General features: G+C 44.2%; 1 protein-coding gene across 2 annotated transcripts in view; it reads right to left on the bottom strand.

The window, feature by feature from the left end:
• LOC142365630 (nuclear cap-binding protein subunit 1-like) overlaps positions 1–16,398 on the bottom strand; it is an 89,810-nt gene extending 73,412 nt beyond the window's left edge. For both annotated transcript variants that reach the window (XM_075446611.1, XM_075446612.1), the window contains exons 1-8: positions 16,225–16,398; positions 14,701–14,786; positions 13,802–13,902; positions 12,041–12,197; positions 10,378–10,485; positions 9,460–9,581; positions 8,895–8,964; positions 5,304–5,519 (exon numbers count right to left, since the gene is read on the bottom strand). In XM_075446611.1, coding sequence (XP_075302726.1) covers positions 5,304–5,519; positions 8,895–8,964; positions 9,460–9,581; positions 10,378–10,485; positions 12,041–12,197; positions 13,802–13,902; positions 14,701–14,786; positions 16,225–16,291 — 927 coding nt within the window. In that variant the 5' untranslated portion in view covers positions 16,292–16,398. The remainder of the gene's footprint in view (positions 1–5,303; positions 5,520–8,894; positions 8,965–9,459; positions 9,582–10,377; positions 10,486–12,040; positions 12,198–13,801; positions 13,903–14,700; positions 14,787–16,224) is intronic.
• Positions 16,399–16,749: the final 351 nt, after the last annotated feature.

Genomic DNA, 16,749 nt, shown 5'->3' with positions numbered 1-16,749 from the left:
CAATTTCTCTGATCAGGATTAGAGAAGCCCTGCCTCCACCCAGGTGGAGGAAAGGGACAACCGTGTTTATTGGACGCTGTGGATTCGGTGGCCTGGCACGTCAGATCCACAAGAGTATAAAGCTCTAGTGGACACTGGTGCACAGTGTATTTTAATGCCATCAGATTTCAAAGGGTCAGAGTCCATTTGTATTTCTGGAGTGACAGGAGGGTCCCAAGAGCTGACTGTGTTGGAGACTGAAGTGAGCCTCACTGGGCAGGAGTGGCAGAAGCACCCCATTGTAACTGGCCCCGAGGCTCCGTGCATCCTTGGTATAGACTATCTTAGGAGAGGGTATTTCAAGGACCCAAAGGGGTATCAGTGGGCTTTTGGCATAGCTGCTTTGGAGACAGAAGAAACTAAACAGCTGTCCATTTTGCCTGGTCTCGGAGGATCCTTCCGTTGTGGGGCTGCAGGGGGTTGAAGAACAGCAGGTGCCAGTCGCTACCACAACAGTGCACAGGCGACAATATCGTACCAACCGAGACTCCCTTCTCCCCATTCATCAGCTGATCCACCAGCTGGAGAGTCAAGGAGTGATCAGCAAAACTCGCTCACCCTTTAATAGTCCCATATGGCCAGTGAGAAAATCTACTGGAGAGTGGAGACTGACAATAGACTACTGTGGCCTGAATGAAGTCACACCACCACTGAGTGCTGCCGTTCCAGACATGCTAGAACTTCAGTATCAGCTGGAGTCAAAGGCAGCCAAGTGGTACGCTACAATTGACATCGCTAATGCATTCTTCTCCATCCCTTTGGCAGCAGAGTGCAGGCCACAGTTTGCTTTCACCTGGAGGGGCGTCCAGTACACCTGGAATCGACTGCCCCAGGGGTGGAAACACAGTCCCACCATTTGCCATGGACTAATCCAGACTGCACTGGAACAGGGTGAAGCTCCAGAACATCTGCAGTACATCGATGACATCATTATATGGGGTGACACAGCGGAGGAAGTTTTTGAGAAAGGGGAGAAAATAGTTCAGATCCTTCTGACAGCTGGTTTCGCCATTAAGCGAAGTAAAGTCAAGGGACCTGTGCAAGAGATCTAGTTTTTGGGAATAAAATGGCAGGATGGGCGCCGTCAAATCCCAATGGATGTCATCAACAAAATAGCAGCTATGTCCCCACCAACCAGCAAAAAGGAAGCACAAGGCTTCCTGGGTGTTGTGGGTTTTTGGAGGATGCGCATCCCAAATTACAGCCAGATTGTAAGTCCTCTGTACCACGTGACCCGGAAGAAGAATGATTTTGAATGGGGCCCTGAGCAACGACAGGCATTTGAACAAATTAAATGGGAGACAGTTCATGCCGTAGCCCTTGGTCCGGTCCGGTCAGGGCAAGATGTTAAAAACGTGCTCTACACCGCAGCCGGGGAGAATGGCCCAACCTGGAGTCTCTGGCAGAAAGCACCAGGGGAGACTCGAGGTCGACCCCTGGGGTTTTGGAGCCGGGAATACAAAGGATCTGAGGCCCGCTATACTCCCACTGACAAAGAGATTCTGGCAGCATATGAAGGCATTCGAGCTGCTTCAGAAGTGGTCGGCACTGAAGCACAGCTCCTCCTAGCACCACGATTGCCGGTCCTGGGCTGGATGTTCAAAGAGAGGGTCCCCTCTACGCATCATGCCACAGATGCTACGTGGAGTAAGTGGGTCGCGCTGATCACCCAGCGCGCCCGAATGGGAAACCGCAGTCGCCCAGGAATTCTGGAGGTAATCATGGACTGGCCAGAAGGCAAAAATTTTGGAGCATCGCCAGAGGAGGAGGTGACACGTGCTGAAGAGGCCTCACTGTATAAGCAGCTGCCAGAAGATAAGAAGCAGTATGCCCTGCTCACAGACGGGTCCTGTCGCATTGTGGGGAAGCAGCGGAGGTAGAAGGCTGCTGTATGGAGCCCTACACGACAAGTCGCGGAAACTGCAGAGGGAGAAGGTGAGTCAAGCCAGTTTGCAGAGGGGAAAGCCATCCAGCTGGCTTTAGACACTGCCAGTCGAGAGAAGTGGCCAGTGCTCTGTCTTTACACCGACCCTTGGATGGTGGCCAATGCCTTGTGGGGGTGGCTGCAGCAATGGAAGAAGAACAACTGACAGCGCAGAGGCAAACCTATCTGGGCTGCCCCATTGTGGCAAGATATTGCTGCCCGGCTGGAGCAGTTGGTTGTAAAAGTCCGTCACGTGGACGCCCACGTCCCTAAGAGTCAGGCCACTGAAGAACATCAAAACAACCACCAGGTGGATCAGGCTGCTAAGATTGAAGTGGCGCAGGTGGATCTGGACTGGCAACATAAGGGTGAACTCTTTATAGCTCGGTGGGCCCATGACACCTCGGGCCACCAAGGAAGAGACGCAACATACAGATGGGCTCGTGACCGAGGGGTGGACTTGACCATGGATACCATCGCACAGGTTATCCATGAATGTGAAACATGCGCTGCAATCAAGCAAGCCAAGCGGGTAAAGCCTCAGTGGTATGGAGGACGATGCCTAAAATATAAATATGGGGAGGCTTGGCAGATTGACTACATCACACTGCCACAAACCCGCCAAGGCAAGCGCTATGTGCTCACAATGGTGGAGGCCACCACCAGATGGCTGGAAACCTACCCTGTGCCCCATGCCACCACCCGGAATACCATCCTGGGCCTTGAAAAACAAGTCCTGTGGTGACATGGCACCCCAGAAAGAATTGAGTCGGACAACGGGACTCACTTTCGTAACAGCCTCATAGACACCTGGGCCAAAGAACACGGTATCGAGTGGGTGTATCGCATCCCCTACCATGCACCAGCCTCTGGAAAAATTGAAAGGTACAATGGGCTGCTAAAAACCACTTTGAGGGCAATGGGGGGTGGGACTTTCAAAAACTGGGATACTCCTTTAGCAAAGGCCACCTGGTTGGTTAACACCAGAGGGTCCACCAACCGGGCTGGTCCTGCCCAGTCAAAACCTCAGCGCCCAGTAGAAGGGGATAAAGTCCCTGTAGTGCACATGCGGAACATCTTAGGGAAGACAGTCTGGGTTAGTCCTGCCTCGGGCAAAGGCAAGCCCGCCTGCGGGATTGCTTTTGCTCAAGGACCTGGGTGTTCCTGGTGGGTAATGCAGAAGGATGGGGGAAGTCCGATGTGTACCTCATGGGGATTTGATTTTGGGCGAGAATAGTCCATAAATAAATTGTATAAAGTTAATTGTTAAATAGCCCTGTCACTGTCTGTTATCACTATTATAATTGTTACATGTTATACCAGTAGTATCATAGTAAGAATCGTCCAGATTAAAGAAGGATGGACTTTTTGATGAACACCTAGCAGAGCACAGCGATGATGGGACTGGACCTGGTTTTCAACAACTGGCACCCAGCAACTTCATTGAGATCGACATCTCCAACCTGCAGACTGTGGGCACGGGCCGCACCAGATACATCAGCCATGAGCTCCGGATGCAACAAGCGACTGCCCATCACCACACATCACCTCTCCTGCCACGGAAGACCGTTACGACAGATGGAGCCTGAAGTCATGGATTAAATGAACACAATGGACACTTTAGAGTGATGATCCATAGACTAAGGGAATGATATCTGGAGACAGGAGAAGTGGTGGTGATCAACTGGACAATGGGGGACCTGGGCATGACGTAGATGGTATAGAAGGGGTGGATATTGTCCTGGGTTTGGCCAGGACAGGGTTAATTTTCACCAGGAGCCAGGAGGGAACACAGCCAGGCGGGCTGACTCAACCTGGCCAAACAGAACAGGGTATTCCATACCATGTGCCATCATGCCAGGTTCTGGTTGGGGGGAGCTGGGTGGAGGGAAGGCAGTCGCGGCTCGGGAGCACGCAGTGGCGGCGGGCGGGAGTTGAGAGTTGCTCTCTGCATTCTGCTGTTTTGTTTTGTGTATTCCCCTTTTTCTGTATCGTTGTTGTTACTGTTCCCTTTGTTTGCTGTTCTGTTAAACTGCCCTTATCCCGACCCACCAATTTTTGCCTGTTTTCTTTCTATTCTCCTCCGCACCCCAGCGAGGGGAGGGGCGTCAGATCAGCCGTGTGGCCCTTTTGTTGCTGGCCACAGCCAAACTATAACACTACTTTTAAATAACTTGGTAACAACAAGGGCCATCAATGAAAAACTGCAGATAAAAAAAAAAAAACTTGAGAAACTTGATGTCTGGGTGTTGAAGCAGAAGATAACGATAAAATGACTGGTTGATTTTTGTCTACAGATTGGAAAAATAGACCAGCTTCACATATAAAGTGGTGATGAGCACTGAACTGCCCTCTGTTGTTTAGGAAAGCAAACTTGGTTGTGACATAGTTCTATACAAACCTTATCTCAGTATTCAATAACAGACTGGACTTATCAGAAAAGGAATAGGGAACAACACTGAACACTGTGCCACTGTATAGGTTCATAGTGCATCCACATCTTCCATTCCGTATGCAGTTCTAGTCATACTCGCCACTCTCCCCTCCCCCAACAGGATATAGCAGTATAGCAGAACTGGAAAAGTTTCCGAAAAAGGTGATGGCAGTGACCTAGGGTATAGAACAGCTTCTGTATAAGGAAAAATTAGACAGGCTACTATCATTCAACCTAGAAAACACACAGTTGAGCCAGGATATGATAGAGATTTTTGTAAATGATTAATTGCCTAGAGAGGTTGGAGAGAACAAATGTTTGTTGTCTCTTCTAGTGCAAGAACTGGGGGCCACCAAATGAAACTAACAGGTGGAAAAGTGATTGGGGAAAGCATTGTTTTTTTCTTCCCCTATGCCTAAATTCTCTTGTCAAAACATCTACTCTTGGCCACTGCTGGAGACAGAAACCGGGCTAGATGGAATTTTGATCTAACTCATGTCAACCACTATGTTCCATGATCTATGTAAATCAATTTGAACAGATGGGTAGAGGATAGTCTTCAACATATAAAGTTCCTATAAGCAGCTAGGCTGAGGAAACCCAAACCACCATCCTCACAGAAGAAGAGGCTACTACCGGAACACAGTTATTAGACATCAGAGAATCTGTTCAACACATATCCTTAACAAAAACATCTGAAAATCACTTATTAAATTCTAAACCTCAAAAATCTACATGTCAGCATTAACTCTGTCATCTAGTTAATCTCTCCAGCAGTATCAAAATGTAATTACTGCTGACTTTCACACTGAAAACCATTCTAGGAGAGATGATACTGCGTCTTGACCAGCACTGCCTTGCAACCCCCCTCATTGCACATTCAGTTCCACCCTAGCAAATACATACCTCTGGGTCATCTGTGTAGTCAAACATCCGAAAAATAACCCTTGGCATTGGGTACACTGAATCTTCAGTGTGAGGTGGAAGAGTGAATGGAGGCAGGTTATGCTGCAATGCTTCACAAAGAATACTGTCAAAGGCAAGGTAAGGCCTCAGAATGTGTCTTTCTTGCCAACGGTCTTTTCTCAACTTCTGAATCTGGGCCCAAAGGCAGTCCAAGTACTGAAGAAAAAGACACAAAATATCAGATATGCTGAATTTTATAACTGAACTTGTAGCTCCCTGTGACATATGGACTCTCAAAAATTTAGGTAAATTCCTTACTGCATTCAGAAAAAAAACACCAAGCAGCTACTTAAATTGCTTATTAGAAGCCATTGAATGATTCAGTAAACCAAGAGACAACTTAACAACACTGAACAGCAATCTTGCTCCTAATTTCACACATTAAAGGCAGAGAATCATAGAATGCTTTGGGTTGGAAGGGACCTTTAGAGGTCATCTAGCCCAACCCTCCTGCAGTGAGCAGGGACATCTTCAACCAGACCACAGCCCCGTCCAACCTGGCCTTGAATGTTTCCAGGGATGGAGACTCCAATACCTCTCTGGGCAATCCGTTTCAGTGTTTCACCACCCTCACTGTAAAAAATTTCTTCCTTATATCCAGTCTAAATCTACCCTCCCTTAGTTTAAAGCCATTACTCCCTGTCCTATTGCAACAAGCCCTGCTGAAAAGATTTTCTCCATCTTTCCTATAGACCCCCTTCAGGTACTGAAAGCCCGCTATAAGGTCTCCCCGCAGCCTTCACTTCTCCAGGCTGAACAGTCCCAACTCTCTCAGCCTTTCCTCATAGGAGAGGTGCTCCAGCCCTCCGATCATCTTTGTGACCCTCCTCTGGACCTGCTCCAACAGCTCCATGTCCTTCTTGTTCTGGGGGCTCCAGAGCTGGACGCAGGACTCCAGGTGGGGTCTCACCAGAACAGAGCAGAGGGGCAAAATCACCTCCCTCAACCTGCTGGCCATGCTTCTCTTGATGCAGCCCAGGAAACAGTTGGTCTTCCGGGCTGCGAGCGCACATTGGTGGCTCACGTCCAGCTTTTCATCCACCAGTACCCCCAAGTCCTTCTCAGCAGGGCTGCTCTCAATCCCTTCTCCACCCAGCCTGTATTGATAGTGGGGGTTGCCCCGACCCAGGTGCAGGACCTTGCACTTGGCCTTGTTGAACCTCACAAGGTTCACACAGGCCCACTTTATGAGCTTGTCCAGGTCCCTCTGGATGGCATCCCAGCCTTCTGATGTGTCAACTGCATCACTCAGCTTGGTGCCATCTGCAAACTTTCTGAGGGTGCACTCAGTCTCGCTATGTCATTGATGAAAATATTAAACAGCACCAGTCCCAGTATGGACTCCTGAGAGACACCACTCATCACCAATCTCCATTTGGACATCGAGCCATTGACCACTACCCTCTGGCTGCAACCTTCCAACCAATTCCTTAGCCACCAAACAGTCCACCCATCAAATCCATATCTCCCCAATTTAGAGAGAAGGATGTTGTGAGGGACTGTGTCGAAGGCCTTACAGAAGACCAGATAACATCCGTTGCTCTTCCCTTGTCCACTGATGCAGTCACTCCATCATAGAAAGCCACTAGGTTGGTCAGGCAGGACTTGTCCTTGGTGAAGCCATGCTGGCTGTCTCGAATCACCTCCCTGGCCTCCATGTGCCTTAGCATAGCTTCTAGAAGGATCTGTTCCATGATCTTCCCAGGCACAGAGGTGAGGCTGACAGGTCGGTAGTTCCCAGGGTCCTCCTTCCTACCCTTTTTAAAAATGGGCCCAATGTTTCCCTTCTTCCAGTCACCAGGGACTTCGCCTGACTGCCATGACCTTTCAAATATGATGGAGAATGGCTTGGCAACTCCATCAGCCAATTCCCTCAGGACTCTGGGATGCATCTCATCAGGTCCCATAGACTTATGTATGTTCAGGTTCCTCAGGTGGTCCCGAACCTGGTCTTCCCTTACAGTGGGAGGGGTTTTACCCCCCTGGTCCCCATCTTGTGGTCCATCGACTGGGGAGGGGCAAGGAGAGAGGTTGCCAGTGAAGACTGAGGCAAAAAAGTTGTGGAGTATCTCAGCCTTCTCCTCATCTGTTGATACAAGGTCACCGTTCTTGTTCATCGGGAAGGTACGCTTTCTTTGACTTTCCTTTTCTGGCTGACATACCTGTAGAAGCCCTTCTTGTTATTCTTAGCATCCCTTGCGAAGTTCAGCTCCAGCTGTGCCTTGGCCCTCCTGACCCCCTCCCTACACAACTGGGCAGCATCCCTATACTCTTCCCAGGATACCTGTCCCTGCTTCCACTGCCTGTGCAGTTCCCTCTTGCCCTTTAGTTTGACCAGCAGGTCTTGACTCAGCCATGCTGGTCTCTTCCATTCCTTGCCTGATTAAGGAATTTTAGTACCTTATTACTAGTAAAATAAACACCAGAGTGCAGTCCAGGAGTCCAAGTGCGATACAGAAATTCACTGCATCAATATTAATTCAGTCAACAGTCATTCCACCTACAAAAAGACCCACATTATTTCAATATTACAATTAAAGATTTAAATACAGTCTAAGAGATGCCAAATTGTGGGGGGAGCGGTTAATAGAAGTAGAGCAGGGCTGATGTTCAGAGGGACCTGGACAGGCTGGAGAAATGTGCTGACAGGAATCTCATGCAGTTCAAGAAAGGCAAATGCCAAACCCTACACCTGGGGAGGAACAACCCCAGGCACCAGTATATGTTGGAGGCTAACTAGCCATAAAGCAGCTTTACAGAAAAGGACCTGGGGGTCCTGGTGAACAAGTTAAACGTGAGCCAGCAGTGTGCCCTTGCAGCAAAGAAAACTAATCACATTCTGGGCTTTATCAGCAAGAGCATAGCCAGCAGGTCAAGGGAAGTGATCCTTCCCCTCTATTCAGTAATTGTAAGGCCACATCTGAAGTGCTGTGTCCAGTATTGGGCTCCTCAGTACAAGGCAGACATTGATATATACTGGAGTGAAAAAGTAAAAGCTCAGTAAAAAGAAAAAACACCCCATATCAGCCACCTCTCCCCTTTAATAGTTTTGGTTTAATTACAAAAGTGCATGCAATTAGTGCTGCATAATATTTGTGTGTATCTGTTTAGCACTTTCTAGAGCTGTAAAAAACAAAGCCACTGCAGGAAGAACACTCTGAAAGTTTTCTTTTTGCAGAAGGGAAACGTTTTAATGGGTAAATTACATCTTCCTTCTCCAAAAGGTACTTTTAGTACAGAGCCTTGTAACCCCATTTCCCAAGAATATTATGTTCAGTGACTGTTCTTTGTTTAGCAGCATTTCCTAAAGGGGACTGTCACCAAACAACAAAATGCTCTCCCACTCACCCAGTGCAGCTCTAAGTTTTAACCCAAGACTTGGAAGAGAACTTCTTACCTAGAATCCATTTGGAATAAAGACGATTCAAAAGAATTAATTTTTTCTTAAATCACCTTTAATTTTAAATTTCCAAAGAACGCTTCAGCCAAATAATTCTTTTAAACAATACAAAATAAATAAAGCCTACTTGCCTCTTCTTGTGGATGTGGTTTATCAGCAGTCCAAACTTGTAACATGGGTACATGAATCTTCTGGCGACGCCTGTTCATACAGGAAAGAAAACCTAACACTTAAAAAGCTGATCTAAGAAAGTAATGTTTTCTTATTGTGAGTGTACTACTATTTGGTCTATTGAGCTGATGAGGTCTGCAGTAGTATAAAAACAGGTTTGTGAACATTTAAATTATCACTAACACCTAGTCTCAATGGCAGTGTTAACTCAAATCACTTACAGAAAAAGACACACACAAAACAGACAGACAGCCACACAGACACAGGTGATCAGCAGCTTAGTCATAACAATGCAGATGTATATGCATCAAAAAATATTATCTTTAACACACACAGAAGTTGAGAGTGACACTTAAGTTGTTTAGATTCATAAACCTCTCCATTTATTTTATTTTTCAGGGTCTTTTCCTCTCAGTTGTTTGGGTCTAAGAATTTAGAGCCTTTCTAAATTAACAATAACCAAAGTTATTGATCTATACTTGAATAGGTATCAGAAAGAGTATATTTTTACTGGTTATAGCTTACTTCAGATAGCTTTCTGTGTGGGACAAGAGGCGATCTATTTCAGCATCTTTCTTCTCATACAACTCCTTTCCAACCCAAGGCAAAGATGACAGAAATGCAAACACATACCAATCACATCGTACCTAAAGGAAATGAATTTAAAAGGATTTCTTTGAAAAACTTATTGAATTTGTCTCAATGCAAAAAGTAGCAAACCCAGGAGTATTTAAGGGGATATAGAGATCAACTCCAGTTAAATCAGCAATCAATACTTGGGATTACAACTGTGTGTCAGTTCAAGTTCCTGAAGACCTGTCAAGAGGCTGTTTGAAAACAGGAATGTATAATTCAAGAGGCAGACATTTAGACATACAGTATATTTGGAGACCCACACAAAAACCCTTCTACAGAGCCTCTTTACTTAAATCACAAAGTTACCAATGCCAAGTTTCCTGAAGAATTTCTTTTGAAACTCTTAACAAAGAAAAAAAGTGAAATTGAAGTTGAACTAAGCTACCAGCAGAATGATTTAATAATTGACCCTTCCATAAAGTAGGCATATGCAACCCATAAGGTGCATCACTGTTACAGTGACCTTAACGTGATCTATGAGTTCTTTAGGCTACTGCAATGCACTCATCAGCAAAGAAAGAGCTAAACCAAATTACCACAGTCCATGGTGCGTTAGCTGGATTGGCAGCCAAGGAAAAAAAATATCCTTACCTGAAAGATGCTATATTTTATTTGGAACATGACGTGCACACATAAAAGAAGAAATATTACTTTTAGAATCTTTCTGAAAATTAACTATATATTACAGTTGTTCAATAATCTTGGCAAAACTCACTGAGTATTATATACTTGCCAGAAGCAAAGGAAAAGTTAAAGTGAAATTGTTTAAAACAGCACAACACTTGATATGGCAGTTACTGTGCTTACTTGCGGTATGTCTTCTTCCTGTGTCACACTCACAAAGTTCTCAAACATGGCTACCATTGAAGGTGCAGCTATTACGTGACAATTCACAAGATCAGACAGAAAATGAACCTATTGAATAACAAGAAAAATGTTATTTTAATTATATTTAAATTAATACTCTTGCATTCATCTACACAAAAAGAAATAAGCATTAATTCAACTTCAAAGGAGGTGGGGGGGGAGAGGGATGGACACACAGGGGGAGGGGGAAGGGGAGAAGAGGGCACAACAGAGAAGGGGAGGAAATGGATATGACACACAGTGACAGCTGGAGAAAGAAGTGAGAGGGAGACACAGGGCACAAGCCAGAATGTGTCACAGGGTGGGAGCATGAGAAGCAGCAGCAAGAACGTGCAAGCCAAAATGCATTAGCTAGAGCGCATGACAGGGTAGGAAGCTCGAGAAAGAACAAGCCAGAGGGCACCAACAGTTGACAGCTGAAGAAAGAACAAGAGAGACACAGAGAACGCAATCCAGTGCATGATAGTTAGAGCACATCACAGGGAGGGAACTGGAGAAAGCAGGAGCATGAGAGCGAGCCAGAGGGCGTGAGCCTAAGAATGAGTGAGATGCAAGCCAGAGTGCATTACAGAGTGGTAGCTGGAGAAAGAACAAGCAAGAGAGTGAGACACAGAGCAAAAGCCAGAAAAAGAAATAGCCAGCAAGACATGAGGCAGTGGCTGGAAAGAGCATGCATGAGACACAGGGCAGGGTCCTGTGAGCAAGAGAGCATGACATCGGGCAGGGGCAAGAGTCAGAGAGACAGAGACATGGGGAGTGGGCAAGGGGTGGGGCAGGGGAGCTGTTGGGGGTGAGAGATACAGAGTAACACACACAGAGAATGCAAGACCGAAGATGGAAATTCACTTTTTGCATGTATCCAAAGAGTAACAGTACACATCAGTGTTATCTCGGTATGCTGCTCATACATGACTTTCATACAAAATATATTTCTATGGTCACTTATCCATAACTTGAACTAGTTTCATACAGACAGACCCTTAAAAACATTGCTGTTGTCAGATTTTAACAAGGCACCAAACTAATAGTATGCTGCTAATCAAATTGAAGTGGTTTCAAAAAGAGCCAGCACTGAAAATTACCCACTTGGTCTTCATTACTCACAAGCAGGATAAGCATACAGGACTGATTACAGCCATCCAATATAACCTATCCACAAGGGAATAAGCTGCCTTTAAAATAAATAAATAAAGGGACCCAACAGGAATGGTATTTGTCTCTGAGCACAGTAGAAATGAATAGCTTTCATTCACCTTCTAGATTCTCCTGCAGAACAAACTGAACAAACTGGGGGGGGGGGGGGGGGGGGAGGAGAAAGAAAACCTCTGATTTCCTGAGAGTTAATTTGGCTGTGGGAAATTTCACACATAGTTTGGAGGTGAGTTTTGCAATCATAATCTAATTTTTCATCTCCTTAGGAAGGAATATCACACGTTTTCTCCTGGCATGTCTATGGAGCACTACATGGGGATGCCAGAAAAGACCATGTTGCATACAGAAAACCTCCAGCACCTCTGGATGTCAAAAGGAAGACTAAGTAATATTGGGTGGGGACGGGGAGAGGAAGACTAAGAGAAAAAGCGATGTGAAAGATTCCACTTACTAAGTACTCAGCTTCATTATACATGTTGACTTTCAAACATTCTTTGAGCTGACAAATCATGGCTTCTACAAATTCCCCACCAAAGTTGTAGTTCCTGGCATTCAGCAGCCCAACTAACGTTGTGTAAATAGTAAGCTTTTCTGGTAATAGCCGTGCACTGATTTAAATGAAGAAAAACAAGCATTTTGTTAGATGTTCATTTATCACATGCCAACCACTGCATTTACACAGCATCTTTGAACCTGCTTTTTATAGGTTACACTTCTCTTGTGTTTAAGCAAGGTAAACTGCTAACCTGACATTAGTTATATGTCCTGTGGACAAAAGATTACAGAACATCCTTTTTAGGACTAGAATCCTTTAGGAACATATAAACTACTTTTAACTACATTTCAATATATTTTCTCTTTAATTATTTTTAACTCGTAAGCATTTAGGATTATAGTAGGTTCTAAAATCTATAGCAACTACACTTTAAGACATTTTCAGCTGCAGTATCCAACTCAGCAAAACTTTCAATCTGGACAAAAGCTGTTATTGAAGCAAAAGGCATAAGGTATCAGATTGGAATGACATTTGACAAAAGCTTCTAGAAATATAATTTAAAGTACTGACAAAATATATAATTTAACAGCAAGTTTTGAAAGTATCAGTCATTTTTAAAAAAATCTGTTAATTAAATATATATATTAGAAACCATTCTGACTATTCTGCTTCATTTTCCAGTGTTTTATATACTCTATGGGAATATGGCTGAATAATACCATTTAAGACAACTTGTTCAGTGTAGCATGTTAGTCATTCTATTATACTAGAACAAGATTACATAAGAGATGTAAACATTTTATATCACTTAAAAGTTAAATTTGATTGTAAGTATCTCAAACTTAAGTAAGCAATTTTCAGTATAATGTCTTAAAGAAATAGACAGGTTAGGTCCTATTGTAACCACATATTTTCTTAAAATGTTTTGTAAATGTGTAAGCTAACTCCATGCCTTCAAAGGCATTCAGCTGTTGTGGGAAACAGATGTACTGTTTGACTTATGTTTATGAACAGTACTACAAAATGGATTTAAAGTTTCCTTACAGCTATAGCACAAGCTGGCACTGAAACATCACCACCCCACCCCACCCCCCACACACACCCCCAAATGTGGTATACTATTGCAGTATACTATTGCAGACCCCACACAATCCCCTCCTGGGACACATCCCCAGTGACCCAACAGACAAAGCAACTCTGTTCCAATACTTTGCTAGGGAGAGGAAGGAAGTGCTGCTAGCCAAGGGAGAAGCCTACCTCTGGTCCCTTCATCTCTCCACTACTAGAGTGTAGGTTCATGGAGAGAGGAGCACCTCAGCCCCTAAAAAGGGGAATAGGAAAAGTAGGAATATACAGATAAGAAGTGGCACCCAACAGATTTTTGTATTCTTTAGTGACCATTCAATTCGGAAACAAGATGCTACCCAGCATATATCCCATGGCAATGAGAAAGCAGCTCTGGGATCTACTCTGCTTATGACCTTGCATACACATTTCAAGTGAGAGTACTGTACATGGATATTTGCCTTGATTTATGCCTAAGTCAATAGACTAAGCTTCTCCTCAGATTTCTTTTGCCTGGAATAAGACAAACCCTAAGCAATAACAGTGTTCAAGAACTAAAAGCTGTTCACAGCATTTAAAGTACTTCAAATACTTAAACTTTTCTATTTAGCACAGATAACAGAGCACCTCCCAAATCTTCTGCATACGTACACAGTACAAAGAATTCTTAATATCTTGCTTTTATAGTTTGGTAGATCAGCTTCCAATACACCAGCTAGACCCTCCAAGTTGCTCTCCAGAGAAGAAGTACTCTAAGAAAGAAAAGAGTGTCTTCTCATCAATCAGGTATATCAACTATCCTCACAGTAACAAGTGGAAGACAAGCAAATAGGATAAAACAAAATATTACTTCTCATTTTCTTGCTATTAGAAGTAATTCAAATTCCATTAGGAATTCACAATTTCTCTCATTTGCTAGAAGTAAGAAGCAAAAATGACTAAGAGGAGCTTCAGTTGTGACTTTTCCACAGCAAGGAGCTCTAGTGTTTTCCTAGGAAGTAAGAGTTAGCACAGCTTCAGAAGTCTCTCAGTAACTGAATTAAACATTATATTAATGACATCAGGGGGAGTGAAACAACTACATAGCTTGTATGTGGCTTAAATTAATGTATAAGACCCATCATATTTGTTGTCATCCTTTTTTCTACGCTTGTTACAAGCACCAAACCCAGCCAAGCCCCAAGATCAGTTGTGACACTGGTGGGGTCTTCTGTTGTTTGTTTGTTTGGGTGGGTGGTTTTGGTACACATCTCATTAGTTTCCCTCTACTCCTTGAAAAAAATGGAAGTAATGATAAAGTTCAGAGTTGGAATGATACCTCTTCACTAATTATACTTCAGCACTGTATCACAGGGATAGCAATTAAGAATTTTCTTTTAAAAAACATGTTTTGCAGAGGCCAACAATTTTCCAGCTAGGAAGTTTCTAATGGATTTTCTTTTTTTGGACCACTAATGTTCTATTAACACATAAAATCATATAAAACAAAGAAAACAATGTATTATGTTCAAGGACCCTGTCACAAAACAATATGGAAATAGTATTTGTACCTTCTCTCCCACTCTGCATATTAAAGATTCAATTCTCTCTTCAATTTCAGATGGCTCAGATGTTCTCCTCCTTTTGTGTGGTTGCCCTGTTTCAGTACATTAAATATGTTATTTGCCTGCTGTGATGGTTTGACCCAAGCACGCATGCAGCCACTTGCTCACTCCCCCCATTGGGGGAGATAATAGGAAGAGTAACAGTGAGAAAACTCATGGACTGAGATAAAAGGCAGTTTAATAAATGAAGAAGGGGGGCAGGCAGTGATACCAAGGCAGTTACTCACCACCTCCCACCAGCAGACCAATGCCTACCCAGTCTCTGAGTGACAACCACCTTGGAAAGACTACCCCTCAGTCTTATTGCTGAGCATGATGTTATATGGCACGGAATATCCCTTTAGTCAGTTGAGGTCAGCTGCCTCAGCTGTGTCCCCTCCCAACATCTCATCCACCCCCAGCCTACTCACTGGAGGGGCAAAGTGGGAAAAAGAAAAGGCCCTGACGCTGTGCAAGCACTGCTCAGCAATAGCCAAAACATTGGTGTGTTATCAACACTGTTTTGGTCACAAATTCAAAGCACAGCACCATATGGGCTGCTATGAAGAAAGTTAATTCCATCCCAGCCAGACCCAGTACACCTGCTTATTCTAAAAGAACTCTCTAGATACTTATACCATTCCAGCAACATACTTCTAAGAAAAGTCATGACAAAGCATTCAAAATTGACCCAATAAACAACAAAAAAGTATAGCCATATTACTGATGACCTAATCCATGAAGTAGAAACAGCTAACATTGTAGCTGTCTCAAATTTTATTTAGAAATAATTCTGCATTTCTGCTACAGCATAAGACAGTATATGCAAGATAAACTTAACATACTTTACAGTTACTGGTTACTGTGTATTTTTTTAGTGCTTTATAACACCTTCTTCAGCATACATAAAAAAAAAGATATTGCTTATATTTTTAGGGCTTTTATAAGCTTAGAAAAAACTGCACATCAAAGCAATTAAAAAAAATAAAAGTGTGATTAAAAACCAGTTTATCTTTGCAATCAAAAGCTGAAAAAGCTAGTCGCAAAACTGTCCAACTCTCTGCTCACACAGATTTACATTATTAAGAGAAACAGCATTTGTGGAGACACTCTCAATCTTTTCTGAAAGTTTTCCATTAAGCCTGTACAAGATGCGAGAACACATCCTTCTGACTACGTATGCAGAGCTGAGTGCTCTGATCAGTTTACTTCCACCCAGGGAGCGCCCTGTATTTGAGGGAGACCAAAGCAACGGCTCAGGACAGTCTTTAGCCCCAGTTACATAAGCCGATTCCTTGCACCAGAGCGCCCTACAAGTCCTGACAGAGCAACAGGGTGAGCCGCCACCACCCGGAGCCAAAGGCGAGGCAGCGCCGCGGGGAGTCAGCCGAGACCTGCCCCTCCCCCAGCCCTAAGGATAGCACGGCCCCGAGCGCAGGGCGTGCGGAGTCCAGACCCTGAAACTAACTCACTTGCTCCATCCATGCTTACCATCGCTCTCGTCGCTGTGCCGCCGCCGCCGCGACATACTAGCACCGCCCCTGCGAGAAATCTGCATGTGAAAGAGAAAAAAGCAGGAACGCTATACCCACAGTAGGAGAAGGAAGAGCACTATGTAAAGACCATACAACAGGGATCAGAATATTTTCCTCTGCTTGCCCCTTCCCTACTTCCTGTTCGTCTCAATCTTCTTCCGGGGTAAAAGAGCAATAGGAAAAAACTACTGCCTTCTCTTTCGTGACTTCCTGCGACTCTCTGAGAGCTAGTACTATTCTACCTGTTTCTCTATAGTACAAAGAACTCGGATGATTTCTAAGACAGGGGAAGGAATAGACACAAAGTTAGTGAATTTTTCATTAAATTAAAAAGTTTTATTTACTTTCACTTGTGCCTGGTCTCTTTTGAAGGCTTATATTTTGCCCACTGCACATGTGAGTTGCACTCTGTGGGCCCCGTCCCTGGGATACCTTACTGATGTCTGGTGACATCCCAAGGTTTCTGGTAGGCTCCCAGACA

This window comes from Opisthocomus hoazin, chromosome W (assembly GCF_030867145.1).
Source record: "Opisthocomus hoazin isolate bOpiHoa1 chromosome W, bOpiHoa1.hap1, whole genome shotgun sequence".
Classification (NCBI taxonomy): domain Eukaryota; kingdom Metazoa; phylum Chordata; class Aves; order Opisthocomiformes; family Opisthocomidae; genus Opisthocomus; species Opisthocomus hoazin.
This window is presented reverse-complemented; position numbering and strand designations above follow the sequence as displayed.